This window comes from Halichoeres trimaculatus, unplaced genomic scaffold (assembly GCF_033239565.1).
Source record: "Halichoeres trimaculatus isolate MK-OKI-2021-1 unplaced genomic scaffold, fHalTri1.1 fHalTri1_scaffold_2, whole genome shotgun sequence".
Classification (NCBI taxonomy): Eukaryota; Metazoa; Chordata; class Actinopteri; order Labriformes; family Labridae; genus Halichoeres; species Halichoeres trimaculatus.
Genome location: NW_027437180.1, coordinates 36,038,502 through 36,063,356, shown reverse-complemented (window position 1 = coordinate 36,063,356; position 24,855 = coordinate 36,038,502). Strand labels below are relative to the sequence as shown.

Below are 24,855 nucleotides of genomic sequence, written 5' to 3'. Positions count from 1 at the left end.
GTCGAGCTATCTCAACATCTGTCCATCCACGCTCCTTCCTCCTCGGTCATTAAATAGACTGCAGTGACGTCTTTTCAGAGCCTAAATAACATACATTACATAAGGGACACGGAAATCCATATCAGTTTAAAGAGTGTTTGTGTTTTGATCCTCGCTTTTTTAGAAATCTGCAATCAATCTTTTGTGAGGCGTGCTCCTTTATGACAGCAGACGGTGTGTGTGGTTTGTTTGTGAAAGGTGCAGCTACGTTTATCAAGGGGTTATAAAAGTTTTTACTCTTGAATATGGTTTCGCTTCATTTTCCAGTTCGCTTATCATTTTATACATTGAGCTTAAAGTTATGAGGAACAATGGTGACAGACCGCCAGAGTAGACAACCTCTGATACTAATTGCCGTCTTGGAGGATGTGATAAACTCTGCTGCAGATTAAGAAGCAGGCAAACTGAATCCTCCCCCTCGTAAACAACAGCCCAGATGAAAACGATGACAGCACCAACAAAGCTCTGCCCCGCGTCTCAACTGCATTCACTTGATCTGTGATTACAGACGTCTCATCTGCTCCCTTCAAACAGAAAGCATGGGAACTGTCCCAGATCTTAATGGAATAATCACTACCGAGGCATTCACCAAAGGAAATGACAGCTTAAATGAAAGGGAAAAACCCAGGAGCCGGAAAAAACACATTTTCCGTCAAGGTTTCCCTATAATAGCTATCTGTGTGCTTATAGCGGTCTGTGAATTCACGGCGCTCTGAGCTGTCTGACATCTCTGCAGTGAATTCAGAAAGATGTCACTTAGACAGACACGGAGATGAAGGTGTAACAGACTTCAAAGATACAGCGTCGAAGTTTCCTTAAGTGCAAAAAGTGACAGAAAAAGAGCAGCACTGAAAAAACAGGGAGAAATGTGACTTTTATTCTCCGACACTGTTTTTCCACTGCTCTTTTTAATTGCTCCAGATGCTTTGCATGAAATTTAAATGAGGATGAAATGTAAACATCTCTCAGCCCTCGTTATGTAAATGCAAAAAAAACGATCCATGACCAAACATGGTCACTGTCTCTGTGTGCAGGACACCTCACTCTGACTCACTGTGACGACCTGCTCAGGCTCACGTCAGTCAGTTAGTCAGTCACTCTTTGGTCTCACCCAACTTCCTGTAAATCAGCCTCCAAGCATGACAAAGCAAAAACAGATATCTGAGCAAGTGGTCATGTCTTAATTCAGTAAAAATGTGTTATCAGACTGATTATGAACCACATTTATAGCAAGTACAGAAAAAAGTCTTATTTGATTTTAAAGATGCTATGTTGCTATGTTTTCATTGGACTCCCTCACCACCTTCTGGCCCCGAGTTTTACACACACTGTCGTAAATGACTTTTAGCGAGGTGTGTGTTTGTTTAGGAATCAAACGGAAATCAGATGGAAACAAATTTTCTCTGTTCAGGATGACTTTTAACTGGATACAACGCACCAAAGTACGGTATTTATCAGTACAGTTATGAAGCGATATGTAGTAACAATGTTGTAATAGCCGGCTAAATGTAGCGCTATCGGCAGCCCGATACTCCAATGTATCTGTATGCTAACGTGACAACAAGTAAACACTGTCAGTTTGTAAGTAGTTTAGTAGCCAGTTGTGTTTAGCTCAGTAAACCCTAGTTAGCTATGTCCTGCAAGTCATCTACCAACCAGAGCTAACGTAACCTCACTCTTCATTTTATTGTTAGACTCTCAAGTTTGAACAGACCACTGCAGAATAACTGCTGACTGTAAGTTGGAATCAACATTAGCACAAACAATTTAGCCCCTAAGTCAGCATTAATCCCGTGTTTTAGTCTGAACCTTGTGTCTTGGCCTTTAGCTCGTGTCTTAGCTTTTAACTTGTGTCTTAGCCTTTAGCTTGTGTTTTAGCCCATAGCCCGTGTTTCAACCTATAGCTCCTGTCTAAGCCTTAAGCTTGTGTCTTAGCTTTTAACTTGTGTCTTAGCCTTTAGCTTGTGTTTAAGCCTACAGCACATGTTTCACCCTATAGCTCCTGTCTTAGCCTTTAGCTTCTGTTTTAGCCTGAACTATGTGTCTTAGCCTTTAGCTAGTGTCTTAGCCTTTAGCTTGTGTTTTAGCCTATAGCCCTGGTTTTATCCTATAGCTCATGTCTTAGTCTTTAGCTCATGTCCTAGCCTTTAACTCATGTCTCAGCCTATAGCTTGTGTGTTAGCCTATACTTCATGTCCTAGCCTTTAACTCTTGTCTTAGCCTATAACTCGTGTCTTAGCCTTTAGCTCATGTCTTAGCTTTTAACTCCTGTCTCAGCCTATAGCTTGTGTCTTAGCCTATACTTCATGTCCTAGCCTTTAGCTCGTGGCTTAGCCTTTAGCTCATGTTTTAGGCTATACCTCATGTCTCAGCCTTTAGCTTGTGTCTTGGCCTTTAGCTCATGTCTTAGCTCTTAATTCCTGTCTCAGCCTATAGCTTATGTCTAAGCCTATACTTCATGTCCTAGCCTTTTGTTCATGTCTTAGCCTTTAACTTGTGTCTTCGCCTTTAGCCCATGTTTTACCCTTTAGCTTGTGTTTTAGCCTGTACCACGTGTCTCAGCCTTTAGCTGGTGTCTTCTCTTAGCCAATGTTTTAGCCTATGTTTTAGCCTATACTACATGTCTTAGCCTTTGGTTTGTGTCTAAGCCAACAGCCCATGTTTTAGCCTTTACCTCATGTCTTAGCCTATAGCTTGTGACTTAGCCTTTAACTCGTGTATTAGCCTATAACCTGTGTCTTAGCCTTTAGCTTGGGCTGTATTACTCTCCTGTTTATCTTTCTTCTTCTCTTCTGTCCTTCTTTGTCTGACAGTTAGGACCCTGTGTCCACCATCACTACAAAATTAATCAGTGAAATTGTTTACAGCAGAGAAAAACATAGATCTCTCTTCTCACTACTTAACTTCGTCAGCCAGGTGTTGTGCTGTAAATCAATCTGGTCCTGCCAGACCCAATAGGGAAGCTAAGAAGTAGCATCTTGAAATAACCTGTAACCAGCAATATTAGTTCTGCTAATCTTATTTTAAAGTGTTATGATTGGTCACATATCTAGAAGCAAGACTTTTGCAAGATCACATATACTCCTCACAGCTGCTTTAAAAGATAAAGATGAATAACTTTTAATGGGTAAAACAATCTGCCTATGGGGTAAGAAAAATCCTGAAACAGAAATAATGTCATTAAACAATTTTTCATTTTCATCACCTAATATCTTAATATAAGAAATTTTATTCAACTTCCGAGTGAATTTGGCTCGTAATAAGACATTTTTGTACTAAAAATAATACCTGTCTTTCAGTTTTCTCAGCAGATCGAGGACTCATGTAGAAGTCTTGATTTTAAAAAGCACAAGGTTTCATCACTTCGCTCAGCCCACTCCACATCACTCAGCTCTGATGGGAACAGACCCACGCTGTCAAGATTAGGTGTCAGTGGGGATTAACATGGAGACACAGGGACACATTTTGCTTTGTGTTTGTAGGAGAAAACGATGATGTCGCTCGTGTCAGGGAATAATTTGAGATTCAGAAACTGCTCAAAAATCCTGAAGAATCTTTAACAGATAGAATATATTTGAATCATAAACGGTGAATCAGTTTTCACTAAAGTTCTTCAGCTTTTCAGGTATAAGAAGAAGCCACAGTGACAAAAGGACACATCCACGGTCTCAAACCCACCTGCTGCTTTGTTTCCTGTATCTTCTCTTACATTTCTGCACGCTGTTCAGTAATGATGTGAGCTCTAAGCCGTGACAAACGCCCATTAGGAGTGAATCCAGTTTCCACATTTAGGGAATTAACGGATTAACATGTGTTTGACCTGGTGCTTAAACCCTCCCTCCTCCTGTAATATGACAGATACACTTTGTCCAGAGCATCTCAGACGACTAACGTTAGCTTTGTCTCAGTGTCGATCAAAAAGACATTACAAGCTGTACATAATCTGTGGACAAAGCTGAAGATTAAATTCAAAGGAAAATTTACAACACTGGATGTTCAGACTAAATGTGCACATTCATAAAGCGATACAGATTTAAATGTCATGGAAATCCCTGAATCTGTCTCTGTAAACTGTTCAAATGATCTATTTTAGCTCAAGGTCATCACTAGATCCTCACGAAACTTGCTAAAATGATGAGGTCATCACGTAAGGATCTCCTCACTGGTTCGTGACACACTGAAGGGACCTTAAACACCAAGGTCAGCCCATAACTCTGACCCCAGACAGGCCTTCAGAGGGCTGTCCAATCAGAGGTAAGGAGGAGCCTTAAAGAGACATCAGCTAGGCTGAAATCAGGGTTTTCTAAAACACCAGGGTGAGAAAAACAGGGATTTTTTGCGCTACAAGTTATGGAAAGCTACTACAGAGGTAACGAAGGATAATATAAAGGCTAGTTTTTCGTCTTATATAGTGCAACCTACTTAAAAGAGCTAATGTTAGCATCCGAACAACTCCTAGCACTTATTCGCTGAAAATGTCCCCAAAAAAGTGGTGATATGTACTGCTGTGTGTACATTTCATTGACAAAATCTGAGCTAGAATTCCTTCATCTTTTGTTCAGAATCAGCTCCTATCACAGGTAACTGGCTCCACTTCCTTCTCATTCATCCCTGCAGCGTCTCAGAGCTTTAACTCAGTCGGACACTGAGCGTCTTCTGACTTCAGCGGGGAAGCGTAGAGTGGGTTGTTCCACTGTGGAAACTGGACGGTCATTGGATAAACGCTGGGCTTTGTCCCGCTCATCAGATGCTCAGCGTCTCTGGGGGTCTATGAGGCAGTAGGCTGGCCTGGACGCTGGGCTTCTGCATGATGATTGGATGATCTGTCTGAGGCCGAATCCCTTTTTGATTGACAGTGAAATGAGCCAGTCAGCGATCTTGAAGTATAACCCTCCACCGGAGCATCTTCTGAGTTTTACAGTCAGTTGTTCTGGACTGATCCAGAGGTTTTATCGATCCCCAGCGAGTTTACCTTTCTTAAAAACGACGAGCGTTGTGTTTAAAGATTCTCTCTCTTTTCACCAATAAGCAGCTACAGCTACAGCTGAGGAGCTTCTCCCCCTGTCACTCACACTTACAGCCTGTCGTAGTCTCACGTAGCAGCTCCAGCTCCTAACAAGCTGGCACGGAGGGTAGAATTTACGTTTAACTAAATAAACAAGTTTATGATGTAGGCCGGGAAAAAATGAGCTTCCTCTCCTTGACTGACCAGCAACCGCCACTGCTTTAAATGATAAGTCAGCTAGCTTTAGCTTCAACTCATATTCTGTGATAAATTTGACTTTTAAATGGCAATGCTAACCAGAAATTAGCAGCTCGATATTAGCTTAGTTATCTATAGTAAAATATAGTTATTTTTCCAGGCTTTTTATGTCTTAATGTTGAGTGGACAGGACAGTGAATGGAGCAGGAAGCAGGGAGAGAGTGGGAGTAGCAGGGGGTAAAAAGGCTGCAGGTTGGATATGATATGAACCCAACTTCAAGCTGACGTTAAAGTGAGCTAGAAGAATACTCATGGTGGACTTCTTGTTGTCCAACTAGGTATAGACTGATTATTGGCCAGGCTGATTATGTCGCCGATATTTAGCATTTTGAGGTGTATTTGTGTCAGCCTTTCTGTTTTTTTTTAAATCCGGCAGCCGATAAGAAATTAAATTTAAGACTGTGTTATTTCGGCTTCAATACACCTGCACCTCTGTCTGCAGTCACTAGCATTGTCCCACCCACAGTGTGATCCAATTGGTGACTCGTAGAGACATTTTTTGGAAAACTTGACTTAATGTAGGGAGCCATTTATTTTTTTAGCTTTCATTTAACTTAATGAGACATGCTGCTGAGCCTGGGAGCTGTTTAATAAAGATATGCTTAAAGGCTTTTAAACAAAGTAAGTGATGGAGTTCGTATTATCCCAAATTTTGACACCAATATTTTCACTTTTATTGCAAATGTATATCGGTCATGAGCTTTCTTGACCACTGATTATCAGCATTGGTATCGGCGCTGGAAAAACCATATCAGTCTATCTCTGTGGAGTTTTATTTTAAAATGTTGTCTTGTTCCCTCCTTTATATAAATGTTGGCTTATTGAAGGTTGTGTTCAGAAATTGGGCTTCATTTCTCGCGCTGTGCCTTTAAGAGAACTTTATGTCACTGCAGCAAACCAAAGCTCAGTCACATTTACGAGTGGCGAGGTGATAATTTCAGATCTCTCAGGCCGTCGTATATCAAAGAGTGGAAGAAGCAGAGGCACACAGCAGATTTCTGCTGAGCCAGAACCACAAAGGGTGTGGAAGAAAGAAGGAGGAGGAGGTGGCTGTGGTCGGCTGCCCGTAGCTCTATATTAGGAATGTCAGAGAGTTTACGACATTGAGGTTTTTATTAAAATCATCATGCAGCCTCTGTCAACCACTTGTGTACACTGCTTGCCCTGCTTTGTTATAATAATGAGACGTGTTTATGTAAGAAAGAAATTTAAGTCTCTCCGATGTGAGTATTTTAGGCTGCAGAGTCACAGCAGGGGGGACGCTTCTGGCTGGATGTACAAACCCTCTGGAAGTCGTTCGTTATACTTAGTGCCACTAATTCAACGTTCAAATCATGATCTGAAGAGATCTGGAGCTAAAATGCTGAAAATAATACTTTGGATAGTTTTGAGTAAATCCTCATATTCTAGCAAACTGTCACAAACACACTGCTGATTATAAATGTGCTGCAGGCCACTGAGGAAGTGGATTCCCTACAACTAAAAAAAACACGACCACATTTTCTTTTACCAGGCAAAGGTCTACTTTCTTTGAGGTAAACCAGCTGCTCTGTAAGCTGAATGTTCAATTAGTGGTTGTTGTTGTTGTCGGCACATCACAGAACATCTCCAGAAGCACTTTCTGAGAATAGCTGGTGATGTAAACTCAACAAGAGAAGCAAACTTTAAAGGTTCAGTGCATTTTCATGAATTTCATGAGATAACTCTGTCGTTTTAGGAACATATAAATAAAAGAGAGAGGAAGAGGGCAGCACAATGTCGTTTCAGACACAAAGCTGCAGGGAGCCCACAGCTCCGGAGAGAAAGCTCCGGAGAGGCTGAATCAGAGGTCACGACAACACGTCAAGCTCCATCGCAGCATGTTTCCAATGAGGAGGAGTCCTCAGGGAGAGGACTGCTGCTGCTGCTGTCTAACTAGGCTCACAGCACCACACACACTGACACACACACACATGAGAAATGCTAATGACAGAAGAGCTCCTGTTTTGTGAATGAAACTTGGCGTTATTTCGTAGTAAATGGAGGAAGTTTCCTCATTCTCGTCAGTTAGAAACTGATTCATCATCAGGGTGTGACGCTTGATGAGAACAAAAAGTTGTTTTTTTCAGTTGCACAAGTTTAAAAAGAAGCTGACTTATCTAAAAATCAGCCGTTTCTATCATGACTAGCACTTTGTAGTGACCGCATCAAGTGACTATTTGCAGAGTCATGTTCACAGAAATGAGATAACTTTTAAATGAATGTCAAATCCAAACTTTTACTTAATATACTTAAGCTTATGCTTCCTTGCTAGGCGCCACCCAGTTGGCTATGGCTGCCTTTTGCAGCAGCTCTCTTTTTTTTGTCCGTTTCTTGTGATTTTTTTCATCACTTTTTTGTAATCTTCGTATTTGGAGTGGATGATAACTTTGTTTGGCTCATTTGTTGGTCATGGACACCAAACTGGTTTTGTCTTCAGTGATATTTTTACTACTTTTTCTCCTGTGTTTGTCTGGAGATCCTACATGTAACCGTGGCTGCATTGTTTACATGTGAACTCAGCTATTAGCAGTCTGTAGCAGGTCAATGCTAACTGGTGCAAGGCCTGATGTTTCCCCACAAGGTGAGGAGAAGGAGGTGCTGGTTCTCAGGTGTGAGCTAAGAAGTGACGACATGGACCTGTCCTTCCATCCATCGTTATTGGGAACATAAGATCTATCTACAATAAGATTGACAAGCTAGCTGTGCTAACCCAGCAACAGAGGGAATACCAGAAGGCTAACTACATGTGTACAAGGCCTTAGTGACTTCTGGGACGGCCGATAGAGACTTTCCTTACAAAGGAGTTGGCATGTTGAAACTAGCAATGTTTCACTCAGCTTTTATGATGTTTGACATGGGAAACAGCCTCATTCTTTCAGGTTTTTCTTTCTCTCTGTCTTTTTTTTCACTAGAAATGACAGAATTGATAATAAGAATTAGGGTAAACGGTAATCTGGGGTGTTAAAAACAGTAACAGTGAACACCAAACCAAACGGACAACCGTGATAAGAACCAAACTGTGTTTTTTATGAACTGATGATGATGACTGACAAGAAGAGGAAGTAGACAGATGCATCAGGACAGAGGTGTACTGATGGTTTCAGGATTAGCCTGATTTGTAGGTCAAAGCTCTCAGTTCATCACTGAAGTAAATTAAAAGACTCTCTCTGTTAACAGTGCCAAAGAGACAGCTGTCTATATTAACGATTCTCCCATTAGCTACCCAAGTGACGGTTCATGGTTCACCAGTGAGGGTCTCAGCACAACAGTGAGGGGGTGAGGAATCAAAAACTCTTTTTGATCTTTTTTTTTTTTTGCATATGTCATCCATTGCAGTAATAATATAAACAAAATCTGTTTTTTACATCCCTTGGTTGAAGATCCCCAAGGTGACAAAACCAGGGATGGGTCCCTTTCACATTTGAAACGATACGGTACTGATGCCCGTATTCTGGCAACCGGTATCGGTACTCGACGGTACCAATTTTCAGTACTTTTTTGTGTTTATGTGGTAAAAAACATCAATTGGTTTAATAATAAAACATTTTTTTCTCAATTTTACACATTTATTTTTTAATATATAAACTTGTAATGCTGTGTTCATGTCCAGCATGAAAAATTTTCTACTCTTCCCCTCCCTAACAGTCACAAGAATGCATTCAGGTACCTAAACATGGTACCTTTTGATTTTTCGGGAATTGGTACCCAGTACTTTTGACAGAATTCGATTAGTACCTATAAAAGTAGCTAATTCATGGTACCCATCCCTAGTGATGACGGCATAAGTGGTGACAGACTAATTTTTTTGTTTATGATTTATTTATTAATTTTCGAGTAATTTTTTCAACACATATAAACACAATGGTCACATATTACTAGAATAATTTGCAAAATGTCTGATTTTAAACCATACAATAGGGTATCACATCTCATACAGACAATGGCAAGGTAGTAGGTGTGCCAAGAGGGCAACATTGTGCAACCAAACCATCGCCGACGTCACCCGTCTGTTTCTGAAACGGAAAATGAAGCACATCGGCCATAGCGGCCATATTGGTAGTGGCAAGGGCTTTGCCTACAGCCATAGGGCGCCTGTCGGTCACATGACCCTCAGCTGTGCCTCTCATTGGGGGAACTCACGATCTTAATATCCTCCAAACGGCCGAGTTAGAAAAAAATTCACCCCCTGTACAGTGGGTGCCGGTCGTAAAATTAGCGACTCTGACAGGAGACGTTTTTTGAACCAGGCTGTAAATAAGTTAATTTCTGCTTTGAAAGTGGCTTTCTTTTGGCTTGGTGTGTTTGTGACTTCCACTACTTCCACAGCCAGCCTCAAGCGAACACTCAAGAAACAGCAGATTTTAGCGCTTCATCATTGTCTCATATTCTTAGACCGGAGGTTGCTGCTTGAACCAAACATAAGAGAGAAGGAACAAAACAAAAGTCAACAAAAACAAGCAACAACAACAGAAAAAAGGTCACAATTACCATACTATACATCCCGCATGCTATTAAAACAAGAGTTACACACAATATGTATGTGATTTGTGTCAAGTGAAGTAGAAGTAGAAGTAGAGAGAGTTATTCAGCGAACAGAGTCAGTTTCTAATTGGAGGGACCTGACATGCTCTATAAAAGGTAACCATATTCGGTTAAACTGGCAGATTCCTTGAAGAGTATTTGCACATAGATAGTCTTGCTCTCTACTGAAAGGCTAAATTATTTAACAAAGGCCTTTATTTTTTTGGGGGGGGGTTTTGTTGTTTTTATTTTGGATGGATTTTCAGATGATGGAGGGTGGTATTCCTACAGTCATCGATCTCCAGCTCTGCTTTTTTTGCGATCAGGATATAATATGAACACCGTTTGTGGGTGAGCGCAACTTCTTTTGGTACTGCTCAATCACACACTGGTCCCAAAAAATACCACTATTTGGTTTCCATCCCTCAGCATCCCTCTGACCACATTCCTGTTTAGCCTCCAGCTCTGGTATTTACTGTAGCAGAGCAAACAATCAGCGAGCCTCAGCTCTGTCTTGGTCAGAGGTTGTGTATTAGTAATAGCATTGTCTGTCTGGGAGAGAGCTGGAGACCTGGATTTTGCTGCTAAAAGGAGCGTTGCTCGTCCCCCTGAGACTTTGAATCAGGTGCTTTTCATCTGACTAGATCCATCAGTGCTGTTCCCATGGTTTCAATCTTTTATGGGCAGCCATATTCAGTTAGAGTGCATAAGTACGAGTCATGATCCACGAGACGAAAAAGTTTCTTTACCCCTCAGTGTCCAACCCAATCTCACTGTTATGATGATAAAGGAGTTGTATATTAGGAGAAGAATAATTAAACTTTAATTCATGCTGATCACACTACTACTGAGTACATTAAACAATGAGAGCATCTGTAACTATCACATCTTTGGAGCAGCTCTTTGAGGAAGTCACAGGCTGCCTTAAAGTGCCAGCTCGTCTGTTCTGTGTCGGCTCAAGCAGAAAGTAACACAATGATTTAATCCCATTAAGTTGCTAATGTGTTGTAAATCATTGCTATTGAACAGCCAAGTGCTAGAGCCAGATGATAAACCACAGCGATCCATCTGATCAATGCTCGTAACTCTCTGCCAGCTGCCTTCAGCTGACTCATGATAACAACGGCCTCGTCCAAAGCTTCGCTCAATCCATGTATCGACAAGATCAGGTCAATACTATCGAGGAAACACTTGGCAATGCATCTGGGCTGTCGGATCTAATCGTCCAAGCTGAGATGATATTCATGAGGGGCTTGAGTCAGCGCACTGATGTGTTCAGAAGCTATGCCAACAAAAGCCGATGTGAGTGTCACCTCATGTCAGCTGGACAATGACCAGAGCCAACAGCTAGCTGACAGCACATGATGTGTTTTCTGTTTTCTGTGATGGGTCTCACAGATAACTTGTCCAAATCTTCAGAGGTTAAATTAAATAAATTAAATTAGGTAAGATTAAAACAACACACTTCGCTCTATAGTTGTTGTTGACTTATCCTTAGTTTTAGCATCATCAGCTGGTGCTCTGCTCTCTCATCAACGACCTCAAACAGCAAAAAGTACACAGCAGCATGTGCCAAATGTGACTCAGCAGCTCTCCAGAGCCAACCGACAGCTTGTTGTGTCAAAGTTTCATCAGATGCTTGATTTATAATCATGCAAACTAGTATAGATGCCATGAAGAGAGCATCCCTTTTCCAATGTCATGTTTAAAACCAGAGAAGTAAAACTGGGAGCACACCGTGCAGGTATTGATGGAGAGGTCAGACAGGCAGCACTGACCTCATTACAACTAATGGTTTGGATACGGAGCTCCTGAACATGATTTATTATAGTTCAGGAGGCCTTCAGGATAATGAGAAACTTACTATGAGACTGAGAAGCTGTCCATGCACCGGAGAGACAGAAAGGCCCTGCAGCCTAAATTATAGTTGAAATTGATGTTACAGACTGTGAAAATACCCTGAAATATGACACCACAGCAGGTACACAGAGCAAATCCATACAGACGATATTTTCAGCCTGTTTCACTCTCTTGTTCTTCATACAGGTAGGTAAAGAATAGGGATGGGACTCGAAAACTGGTTCCTGTTGAGAATCGATAAGAAATGTTTCAATCTATCGATATCGTTAGCCTTTGTGCTTAAAGATTCCCTTATCAATTCTTTACATTGTGCTGGAGCCGCTGGGCCTTACGTCCACTAGTCTGCTGCAGCTATCTTAGCTTAGCAGTTAGATATCATTTCTCAAGAAAACTTTGATTCAGGATTTTCATCTTGAAGTTTTACTGAAGAACTGACTTCATAAAGAAATGCACATTACTCTCTCTCAGGAGATTCATATACAGTACATTCGAAATGGTATAAATCACCTTATTTACCAAATTAACAAAATAGTGCAAGCTTGATGCTAACGTATATGAGAAACGGCATTGATATGCTAGCAGTTAGCATACATCAGTATAACTTCAACTTCAGAATAGAATTTCAACTTCCATCACAGAAACATATCACATCAACTCTTTGTAAAAAATACTGAGAATTTTAAATGTCAAAAGCTAACAGGCTAATGAAAGGCTCATGGCTGACTTCATAACTACGGAAAGCTTCCAAACAACTTAAACCATTGCTATAACCACTTTGAGACACTAGATGGCCTACTTGAATTATTCATATATTACAACACAGTACATCAACGTCACACTGTGTGTAATTTTTACCAGTTTCTGTTTAGTTATGCCAGGAAATATCCAGACTCAGGGACCAATTACATTTTATTCACTTACAGTATTAACTCAATTAAATGTTGTTGACACAGAAAACCTGTAAAGCTTCTTTTTGTACCAAGAAAATTCACAACAGGAATTGATAAAGAAATTGATAAAGAATCAGATCAATAAGCAGAATTGATAAAGGCATCGGTATTGACAAAATCTTACTTATTCCTATTCCTAGTAAAGAAACAGACATAAATGACTTCTAGCACCCCTACTGTGCTTGGGGGGGGGGGGGGGGGGGGGGGGGGGGGGGGTGTCAACAAATACAGTACAGGATACAATGTTAACAGGAGCAGGCGGGAGCAGGAACCGATTAGGAAGATAAAATAAAATATGTGACATGCGTTGTTATTTTGTAGTTTATTTCCAATAAGCCAACACTGTGGCGCAAGTGAAAAGAACTACAATTCCCAGGAGCCAACAGTAATCAAAAAAAGAATGGGAACAAAATCAAATTGAATCCATGTACTGCTTAAAAACTGAGGAACAGAGGAAAAAATGTGAGCGGTACAGGAGTGGGAGTCATTTCACCAGTAGTGGGATGGAACAATTGTGAAAATCCACTCCCATGTCACTCTATATATAAAACCTCAACATATTTATACATTTTTAGAAATCACCAAATCACTACACAAAGTGTTTCATATGGAGGCTAAAATGAGAGTTTCCTGAAACACCAGTGCAAGAACAATTTTTTTTTTTTTTTTTTTTGTGCTGCTGTAAATCATGTAGAGCTTCTACGGGGGTACAAGAGTGACTAAAGAAGGCGTATTGTGCTCTAAAAAGGCTCTACATAAAGGGACACACAAGTCTCAACGTGACCCTCAGTACAACGGCTGCAACAAATCCCTAATTAATTTTCAATTTATCTACAAATTAAATCTGTTTCATTATTGAATAGCAGTGCCCAACCAAAATCCCCCAAACTGAAGGTGACATCTTCTGTTTGTCCAAATATTCAAAAGATATCACATTTGTTTAATCAAATAAGATTAAATAATTAAATCCAGTTTAGTTCAATCTTAATTATTTATACAAGAGCATCACAACTTCAAAATCAGGATCACATTGGTCCAATATTTAAAGTAATTTATCAACTTTCAGATTATTAATGTAGATTGTTTTGTTGTTGATCAAGATAACTTGGCTCTGTCTTGTCTTTATTTAAAGCTGATGGTGATCAAAGACAAACTCCTTGTATGAGTGAACCTGCAGCATAATTAACCAGATTCCATATCTGTTTTTAAGATCACGGCTTGTAGTTGAAGACAGTTAGAGGAGCTGGTAAATGTTGTCAAACCTGCTATAAAAAGCCCCCTGAAGGCTCTGATAGAGAACAGAAATTACAGCCTCTTACAGAAGCTTAAACTCAAGCACATATTTGTTCATCGTTAAAGCACAACGGTTGGTTGTCAAAGGAACACATGAACAACGTTCAAACCAGGACTCAAGCTGTATGCTGCTATCACTACATACAATGGTATTATGGTTTCATAGTTCACTGTTCAGTGCTGATCCTTGTACTTAGTTCGCTCTTATGTAAATATGTAAATAGTAATATTTTCCTACTTTTCTATATTTCTTAAAATTTCTAATTTTGTTTTCCTATAATTAATCTTTTTTTTAATTGTTTTTGCATTTATTGCGCTTTTACTGTGAGCTGCTGTGACAAGAAAAATTTCCCCCATGGGGTATCAATAAAGAATATTCTATTCTATTCTATAAAAACAAACAGTAAAACTTATACATAAACTTATATATTAAATGTTTTTTCTTTTTAAATCATTACACTATGAGAAACTCACAAGGGAGAGGACTTAGTGCACGTTCATTTCGGACAGAAGATGGGGTTTATTTCTTGCTTTTTTATTGAAAAAAAAAAATCAATGAGTGAGTCATTTTGTGTTTTACACCAACTCAAAACAGCCAGGTGTTGGCTTTCAGAGAGATTTCTTTCAACATCTTCAATGAACTTTGATGAGTTAATGCTTCAAAAACTACAAAACTGCAAAAATAATGAGTGAGAATGAAAAGATAGTCAGAAATAAAGACCTGTCTTAACAACAGTGGTCTCAGCTCTAGTTTAATGATCCACTGTTTGGATTACACCTCCTTCTTACAAACAGAATACATAATTTCTGCCTTAAATAGCTCCAAATACAGCAGCCATTCTGTACAAAGCCTAAGTTTGGATGAACTGGGTGGAGGTACAGTTAAATTACATGACTACAGAGCCGCTGAAGCTATGGAGACATTGTGTTTGATTCTGTCCCCAGGTATTAAACTTGTTGGGTAACCATCTCAGGTTCAGCTCCGGGTTTTGATGTCACAATACATGTACAAAGCAAATAATACCATCTTGAGTTACTTAAAGTATCTTCTTCATATTCCAACAAAGACGAGCCGTATAGAATAGCTGAATATTTTGTCTCGTTAAAAATACGTTTGAGCAAAAGGGGAATTGTTATCTGGGTCACAGAGTGCCACTGATATCGTAGCTGTGTGGAGTAAGGAGTTTGTGTGAGGCGAAGAAGTGCATCCTTTTTCCACAGAGTCGGGACATGTTGGTGCGCAGAACAAATAATGAGCAGACTTATCTTTAGAAATCTCCAATTATGGAACGTTCCCCACTGGAGCAAAATTACACCTCGTGGCACTACATGAACTCAACAGCAGTCGTACTGCCTTGTATGTTTCTCATGTTAAGAAGACATGTTTGCAGGCTGAGGTTACAGAAATATGACTCTTCAAACACACTCACTCTTTTGTTTAATTTATATAGGAGTCGGTTAAAGGTAATGCTATCGTGTGACTGCTAAGAGATGGCGGTGTAGTTCTATACAGGATATTTATCTTAGCACAATGTGAGCTCAATAGCTGTATGAGTGCCCTATGCTTTCAGGGATCCTTTATTCTGATGGTTTGTTTGCTGAACATGGTAACTGAAAGGTGACTTGCAGACTCCAAGAAAGGAATTTTACCACTGAAATACCCTCTGTTGTGGACCATTATTTTACCATAAAACATATTATGTTATGCTATTTCTACATGCTACTTTTTAAAGGGGCTGTGAGGAATATCTCTTATCTGCGTTGATCCCAGTGACACCTTTGGCCAGGAAATGTAATGTTTCTTTTCTCTCTCTGGATAAAGACTCTGTTTCCCATGAGCACCACTACTGCCATAAAAACGTGACTCTTGTTAAGACATGCATTTGTTTGGAGGGCCGACCTCCTCAACACTAATTTTCCTGATTCAAGACAACTTTTCCCAGGATGAAAATAGATACAATATTTCGCTAGACAATAATGTATTTATTTATTATTTGAAGCTTTGCTACTCTGAGATGTGCCTGTAATGTTTTTGAATCCTGGTTAAGTCTTACCAGAGCTCATCTACCAAACTCAGCAAGCAGAGCAAACGTAACCTGGCTCTCCAGTGTCCATTGAATACTACAAAATAAATCAAGAAATCTTTTTTATCAAGAAAAAGGACTGATGCTGTTTCAAAGTGAAGGTTGCTGGCTGGAGTTGTATAATCAAAAGGACTGTTGTAATATTTGTTGGGTCGTCCACAGTTAATAAGAAGTAGCATGTAGAAATAACCGATTTTGGCACTGATAATCTCATTTTAAATTGGATTATAGACAAGCAAATGTATAAAAGATAATTTCAAGATCACTCAAAAATTCCTCACAGGGCCTTTAAGTACACAATACCCTTAACTGACAGAGGCTATAAGTAGACACCTACATACTAAAATTATGGCTCTTAGTTCAGTCTTGAATGATTTAGCATTGATGCATTTTTGGAGATTCAAAACCACAAGATACGCATGAGTGACAAAAATTGTGGTTTCAAAGTAATTCAACAAATTTCCAGGTGGTCGAGTTTCTTTTTCGCAGTATCTGTACATACAGAGACGTGTTGTAGATGAGTCACCAAAGTTTCGTTATGATTCTTCACAGTAAAGTGTAAAAATCTTCACAGAGGAAAGACAGCAGCCTAAACTTTCCCGCCTGTTGCTGACGAGCACTCACCGTCTCTTAGATACTGTTGCCGGGCAGAGCGTTCCCGAACAGCGCGAGCCCACTTCTCCGCCTCCTCCAGGTTAGCGCGAGGGTCCTGGAGCGCCGCGAGACGGAAGCACTGCTCCAATCTCTGCCGTGAGACCCCGGAGCTCATCCAGCGCCGTTTGAGTGGATAGAAGTAGGCCGACAGGTACGCTGCCGGGTCTGAGTTATCATCCCCCCGGTAAGCCCGGCAGCCAACGCAGTCCTTCAGGCTCAGAACCACCTTGTTCCGCCCCACAGGTGTCGAAGTGAGCCTCTGGACGATGAGGTCCTTCTCGGTCAAGCTGACGGCGCACCTGACTTTTCGGTTACCAGCAACCGTGAACTCCCCGTACAGCGAAACCGAGTTGATGTCGGTGCTACGGTCCGTTTCAGCTCTCCTCTCATCCATCCTGAGCGGACGAGAGAGACCGAGGCGCGGGGGGGTCCGGGATAGAGCACCAGCCTCACTCTCACATTGCTACCCGCCTGGATGTTGCGAGTAAAGTGGTGTCAACGAGACCGCGGCAGTTAAAAGTGGTGTCAAGAAAAGGAAATGAAATGCACCGTATCCGGTTTTATTTCAAAGTAAGAGCCCCTTGCTTTTTTTTGTGTCTTTTAAGCACAACCACATTTTCTTTTATTCGCCCAACACTATTTTCAAAAAGTCCTACCACTAAATCTTGCTTATTATTTAATTTATTTAAGTTTCAGTCTGAAATAATTTCACACTATAGTATCATTTTCCAGTATTCATTTATATATTTTTTATTTAAAAGCTTTTGATGTAATTAACTGAATTAAATTAAATCATTTATTTTATTGTAGTTTATTTCATTCTATTACATTTCTGGGGGTTATCGGGGGGCATATTTAATTTATTTGCAGTTATATTATTCTACTCTATTCTATTCAGGGACTTTGGTTATTGAGCACTTTGTTAAATAATGTTTTTACCATTTTACCGTATTCAATTGAACATACTTCACTCAGCTATAACCCAAATCAGGACCCAAGATTAGTTTAGATGATTCAACTGTGCCCAGACATTCTGAAATTGTCATAATAGTTTGATACTTCATTGTTCAGATTACATTTCCGGTTGTTTTGGGTGTCTTTTGCTAACCTGACTTTTCCTTTTTTTGGTGACTTTAAACCGTTTTTCTCAGCTGAAAAGAGGCAGTGTGCTGCCACCTTGTGGTACTGTCAGTAAAACATAACTTCATTTGGGTTACAAACATTGATCCTCAATGAAAGCTCTGGGACATTAACTTTTTTTTAGTGAAAATGAAGAAAAAACAGACAGTCTTTTCCACTTTAAGTGTAATCTAGACTGCAATGGTTTTTGCTGACTGGCTATCAACTAACATCATAACCCACCAAAAAGTTAACACTTTTAAGTGTCATTCAAGCTCCACAAGTTACCTTATTTTTGACATAAGCCAAGCAGTGTTTTATAGCATGTTACCTGAAGTTTGACATCAGTGCCACTTGTAAAATACAACAGAATACATCTGACCAAACAATGCAAAAAAAAACAACCTTGATTTTCATTCTGAATTAGCCTTGTAATAATCAGTTTACATGTTGTATATCATAGTAAAGATAAAAAGTAATAGATAAAAAAAATCTTCTTCATGGAAACTAAAACAAAGGTACAAGTCATTTAGTTTAATTCGCTTTTTCCTACACAGAGCAGCTCCTTTGTCACTCACACATTTTGTACTCAATAATGGATGATTGTTGAATATCACGGCAAAATTTAATTATAGACTGTGGCAACAAATGACATTAGATGATTAAAAGCAGCTCTTTGAATTCCATTAGGTCCCCATGCAAATGTACTCTAATTATTCATCAGTGGAACCAAACTGCTGTTTTAATGAGCACAGGAAAAAAGATGTGTGATTTAACATATGCAGTGCATGGTCTAATTGATTTCTGAATGAACAGATGAGTAATGAGTTTTACATTAGCACAGAGAGAGCTGTTAACTCCATGGGGTGACACGCCTTAGAAATTCACAGATTTCTTTTCACTTTTTCTTTTAATCAAAAATTCTGTCTTTATTGATTTTACTCTCTTGATTTTAATTTTATTTTAAGTACTTTATCATCATCATCATATTCCTTTCCCTAGACGGTCATTGTTTGTCAATTACTGCTTTTTTTCTTTCTGTTGCTTTGGGTTGGGTACCCAAAGAGCGATCGGCACAGAACTGGAAAAACTGAACCATCAGAGTTTTTTTTTGAAAGCTTTTAAAGTCGCATCAAAATAAATAAATAAATAAATAAATATAATTTAATATAATATGATATAATGCAATATAATATAATATAATATTATACTATATTATATTATACATAAAAATCTTGTGTTGTTAATGCAAGAACATCAGAAATACAGTCAACTCATTTGATAATGGAGCTTCTTTTCTTCATTTGTCGGTTGTTTTTTTTTCACGTCAGTTCATTGTGCCATCAAACTTTGCAAAATAAACTGATTAATCTGATTAAATAAAATCTGATTAAAACCTTGCCCTTTAGGTCAGACGGTTTGTAGCTACATTTATAAACTGCTCCAACACGCTTTCACTGAAGAACAATATATTTACATAAACATGAAAACATAAAGTATCACTTCATTTTAAAGTTGGTGTATACTTTAAGTACAAGACTTTATTATTTGGATAAAGCACTTCAGAGTGAAATAAGTCACAGCTTCTTCCTATTAGCATAAGAATAGGAGGAAAAACATTTGTCATATTCACACCTAATATAACTTTTTCCTGTTTCTTCTGCACACAGTTTAGCATGAACCCCCTTTACTTAAAGACTGACAAAATAATTTAATGCTTTTTACTGATGTTTTTGACCCTTCCCGTACTCATAGTCTGCAGAATTGAATAGGCAATGAAGTATATATATATATATCAGAAGACTGTCTTTTAAAGCCATGAGATGGCGCTGTTGTATTTACAGAAGCCCGCTAACGCTCATCATACCACAGTGCATCAGATACAGAATCCAGATATCTCAAAAATTCTGAAACTAAGCAGTCTGCAGAGCAGTTTAATCTACAATGAACTGTTATATACCACATAAGATGTTATTGTTTGATATCTGTAAAAGGAAAAGTGTCGATAAATCCATTAATTTAAGTAGTTTGTAGTTATTTTTAATTGCAGGGTTGTTATTTGTATTCTAATATTTATGTTTCCGCCCCCAAACATTTTTGTTTATTTGTTTTGTTTTGTTTTGTTTTAATTTCATTTGGTTCATTCATTAGATAGCATATTTTTTAACATCTGATTACAGACTCCTTACATTTACTTGATACTTATAATTGAATGTTCTCTCTTAAATGATTCTTTTAAATCTTTACCTCCAATTAGAAATGCTACAAAATGTCAACACCATACTATGACTTGTACTTATTTATTTATGATGCATTTCTGCCTGTATCATTTAAACAATACAGATTTTCTTTCACTAACTATTGTAAAAATCATCATTAGAAAATTTAATCATCCATCTGTATTAATGTTTTTTGCCTTTTCATTGCCTCTGGCTTTCAATGTGCCTGTGTAGAAACATGTTAAAAACAGTGCTGGGACAAAAAAGAACAGAAATCTTTAAAGTGGTATAAGTTGACAAAATACTTGCAGATATTCAGAACTCAAACTGAGGATCCATCGTCTTCAGACCAAGGTTATAATAGTTTTGGCTTTGTCATTATAGTTTAGTATTGGTTAGTTTTGACATTTTTTCCATTATAGTTCAGTTTTAATTAGTTTTAGAGCAGGCATTCTAGTTTTTATTTAGTTTTGATTTTTGCAACAAGGCTTAGTTTTAGTTTTAGTTTAGTTTTAGTTTTTTCATACCTTATTAACCAGGTGCAGGATTCAAAAAGGTCAGAGTAAATATTTTGTCATACTGTTTATTTTCAAGTACAACATAGTGCTCACTGCTCAGTCAATGCTGATACTGAACTGTTGGCTGCTGCCTTAAACACAAGAAAATAATATAAACTTAGTATAAATACAAATTCAATTAAAGTCAGACTCACATGTAATTAAACTATTACAGATGCTCTGATTCATTGCTCCACTACGTTTTGTTGCAGCACAGTGCACAGCCAGTCAGTGCAGTAAACAAGTACGTCCCTATACGCCGCTATGATGGTGCTGTATGGCACTGGCAACTGCTGAAAACTGTCGTAAAATTGGTTGGGAAAATGTGTTGGATTAATTTAAATCCTAAAGGCTGTTAATATTGTCATAAATCATAACTACAGACATTATGTGTATAATTTTGGTCAGTTTCATTTAGGTTTGTGAACACAAGATACAGTTTTAGTTTACTTATTGTTTTTGTTTTCTTTTCTAGTTTTTATTAGTTTGAGTTAACAGCAATGTTTTTTAAAATTTTAAATTTTAGTTTTCATTCAAAGTTTTGTTTGCGTCAACTATTATAACTTTGCTTCAGACATTGCTTTACTTAAAAGATTTCACAACCACCATACGTCCCCAGCTTTCATAGTTCAGTGTGGTAATTATGTAACTGCCAACTAACTAATCATGTTCTAAATTATTTGTAAGTTTAAATTTTCCATCAAGTGTTGTGTGCAAGTCAACAAAGTCTGAATATGAAAAACAATCCTGATAACATCCAGTTCCTAATCCTGCCATAAAAAAAGATCCTGACATATTTTCCCCATATCGCCCCCTAATGGTCAGAATTAGAGCTTGTAACACTGCAGAAAACTGACCACTTATCAGCAGGTATCAAGAAACACCCGAGGGACAGGTGAGGTTTGATTTCATATGTCTGAAATGACGGCTCAAGCTTATTTGAGCACACTTCGAGACTGATTTTTACAGAAATTCTTAAAAGTTATAGTTAACCAATGCAGCATTTGTGTTTCTTATGTTATTCTAGTCGGACAAGAGGAACGCCATATGTACTGATCTGGACTATGACAGCACTAAGGCTTATTGCTGTATGTTTTACTAATTACCTGCATATGATAAACCAGATAGATGAACGGTTAACAAATCAGCTGCGTAACCTAACCTGTAACTAAAACTATGATGTGTTTCAATGTTTCCATCTATGTTGATCTTCCTGATTACAAAACTGGTTTATCTGGGGACCATGTCGCTTCAAAAGCGTTATTACAAAGAAGTCGTCACACTTCTTGGTCAAATCAAAGTTATTCCTGCCTTTTTGTTTTGCTCCAGGCTCTAATGCATGATCCACAGAGAGGAGCAGGAGCAGAGGGAGGAGCAGGAGGAGGAGGTAAGCATATATGCAGATGGGAATTAGTGGTGCCAGTAAACACCTGGAGCCAGAGGGGAAATAAGATCATCTTATTCACATGCAAGTCTTGTTTGACACACGCACACGCTGCTGCTGCTGCTGAAACGCACTACTTTTCATCCACTTCACACCAGGAAGATAGGTACTGTAGGCTTCACCTTAATCCCTGCTCTGGCTGTGAATGCAGCTTTTCTCCCTCAGAAGCCATTCAGGCTTTACTTTGAACATGAACACATTATGTAATTTGCTGCAACGGGGAGAAAATGCCTCTAAAAAACGTGCATGTTTCTCCAGCGTGAGATCATTATACACGCTACAGGCTGCGCAACAAAAGAGGCCTTTCATTTTAAACTGCAGGGTAGATGCTGATTTCCTAAAAGCTATTGATTGAAAAAGGCACAGCTGAGGAGCGGGAGAGGAGCCGTGAATGGAGACAGTGGATTCTCACTTCCACCGCTCTCCAGCTGTGAGCCTGATTGCTGCCTGGCCTTGAAGGGGGGGAAGCAGCCGCCCTTGCATAAGACACAGTGCTGTCACTCCTATGTGTGTGTATAGTTTTGAGAGGTTTCTTCTCAAAAGGCCAGATGAAAACAAGCGTGATTTTGCTGCATACTTTCTGCACACATGCCCCAGTTCACTCTAATTGCCATGGCTGGCATTCCTCACCATCTGGATCATCTCCTGAACATGAGACCATTGACACAAGCCTGATAACTCATAAAGAGTCATTAACTGTTGTTAGGGAGCAATGAGCAGCAGATGCCAACTCAGTGCATATCAATATGTTCAATACATTAACCTAATTACTTATGTAACATGGAGCCTTCCTCATACACTGGCAGATGACTGAGTGGGAGGCAGGCATGTCATATATCTCAGCATTAAGTTAGCATTGGCATCCAATATGACAGATTCCCTGTCTGGGTCACTTAGCACTGATGTCTTGCAGAAAGGTTTCGCCTGTCTGCGCGCCTCTCTTTCATTTGCCCCTTAATTCTGCTCTGTTTCTCCACACGCCCCCTCCCCTTTGTCAAGACGCTGCCACTTTTATATAAGACTTATGCAAATACTGGCAACTAAGACACATTCTAAGTTCTGCAATGACTGTTGAGCAGTTATTATCATGTGCAATACACATTTATGTACCCAGTGATACATCATTTAGGAGCAATAAAGCTGTCGCTGTAGGGAAACTGAGAGTCATCTTTGTGACATTTTCTTACTCTATTACTTCTGCTCCTCCGTAGATAAACCAAAAATGTAATTTTACTGTAATTTGTATCACAAACACACACTGACAGAACATTTTACATCATTTAAAGAGTTCTGCAGCTTGTCAATGTAACACAAAAACTAAGTAAGTGTATACCAGGGTGGGTACCAGAAGCTCAAGAGACTGGTTTAGATCAGTATGGTTTGGTTAAGCCTGGTCCTGTTTGTGTTTCCACAGCCAACTGTGCCCCCTTGTGGTAGGCAGCGTGTAAGCCAGATGCTGATAGCTGCATCAGTTAAATAGCAGCCTGATGCCATAGCAGCACGACACAGTGCACCCCGCTAATAAATCTAACAAAGAAGAAAACAGGACGCAGTAAACAAAGAGCAAATATGGGAGACATCCAGCAATTTATATTCTTTGTGATTTCCATGTGGCTCTTTGTTACACAGTGCCATCAAGCATTGTTTCAGAAAGAAAACAGTCACTATCCACGTTTACATGGATCCAAATATTCCGCTTGCATTCGGTTTATTTGCTCAAACGGAAATAATTAAACCTTTGTATACACCTCATTCCAAAAGAAAAGTGCCAATCTGAATGGACATTTAATCGGTTTCACAGAGGTGGAATATTCCTTTCCCCAAACCGATTGAGGTATCATGTATCCACTCAAATGGAAAGTTGTCAGGGTACGTGCTTTCAGCGCATGCTCAGACATGACGTATGACGCAACTAGAGACGTTCCTCAACTTTATAAATGGCGGTGAGCTGTCAGCACTGGACTGCTGAGGAGAGTTTGTTTTTTTAACCAAACTTTGAAAGAAATGAACATAATTTCAAGACTGGACAGACGACAAACTAGCAATTTTGTACTGCAACACCGTGATAAACAAACTGTCATCCCCCAGCTTAAATCTTGTGATGTTTACGTTTTTCTGCGCATGCCCCATTGACAATACTGTTTGATTACAGCGGCGCATGTAGACCAGAGATTGGAATATTCCTTTCCATGTATACTATTGTTTTTTGGAAAAGTCATTTGGAAAGATTCCATTCGGAAAGACGAAAAACTCCTCATGTAACCATGGCTACTGTCATGCGATCAGTGAGGATTCTTTCGACCTATCAACGGTGTGCAGTGTTGTAGCTCCACCTTCTGGGATCGGTTTAGTCTGGCACCCCTAAAGGGTCCCAAAAAGTGGGACGGCTTGTCTGGGTTATTTGGCGATCTGTCCCAGGATTAGTTAGTGGAAAAACCATAAAAAGGTTAACACAGGGGCTAAAATGTTTGTGATAATGTTGATTCCAACCCACAGTCAGCAGTTACTCTGCAGTGGTCTGTTCAAACTTGAGAGTCTATCAATAAAATGAAGAGTGCTGGTTACATTGATTGGTAGATGACTGGCAGGACATGGCTAACACACTGACGTTACACATTACCAACACGTCGCATACATAGACTGTATATAGAGTAGACAGTGTGGTTCAGCCATTTATCATTGTACGGTTTTGAAGCCAAAATTCTCCCGTCACTGCCATTGGCAGCAATTGCAGCCAGAGTCTGTGCAGTAGAGACTGTGAGGGATTCTGGGAGAATCTAAGTGGAGCCAGGTGACGAAAATAATTATTTTTTTCTTTTGAGAGTCTAATC

The 24,855-nt window shown here is 39.3% G+C and overlaps 1 protein-coding gene across 1 annotated transcript in view; it reads right to left on the bottom strand.

Annotated features, from left to right (window-relative positions):
* LOC141785271 (sphingosine kinase 1-like) overlaps positions 1-17,202 on the bottom strand; it is a 58,017-nt gene extending 40,815 nt beyond the window's left edge. The window contains exon 1 of the mRNA XM_074663471.1: positions 16,656-17,202. Within this exon, the coding sequence (XP_074519572.1) occupies positions 16,656-17,079 (424 nt within the window). The 5' untranslated portion in view covers positions 17,080-17,202. The remainder of the gene's footprint in view (positions 1-16,655) is intronic.
* Positions 17,203-24,855: the final 7,653 nt, after the last annotated feature.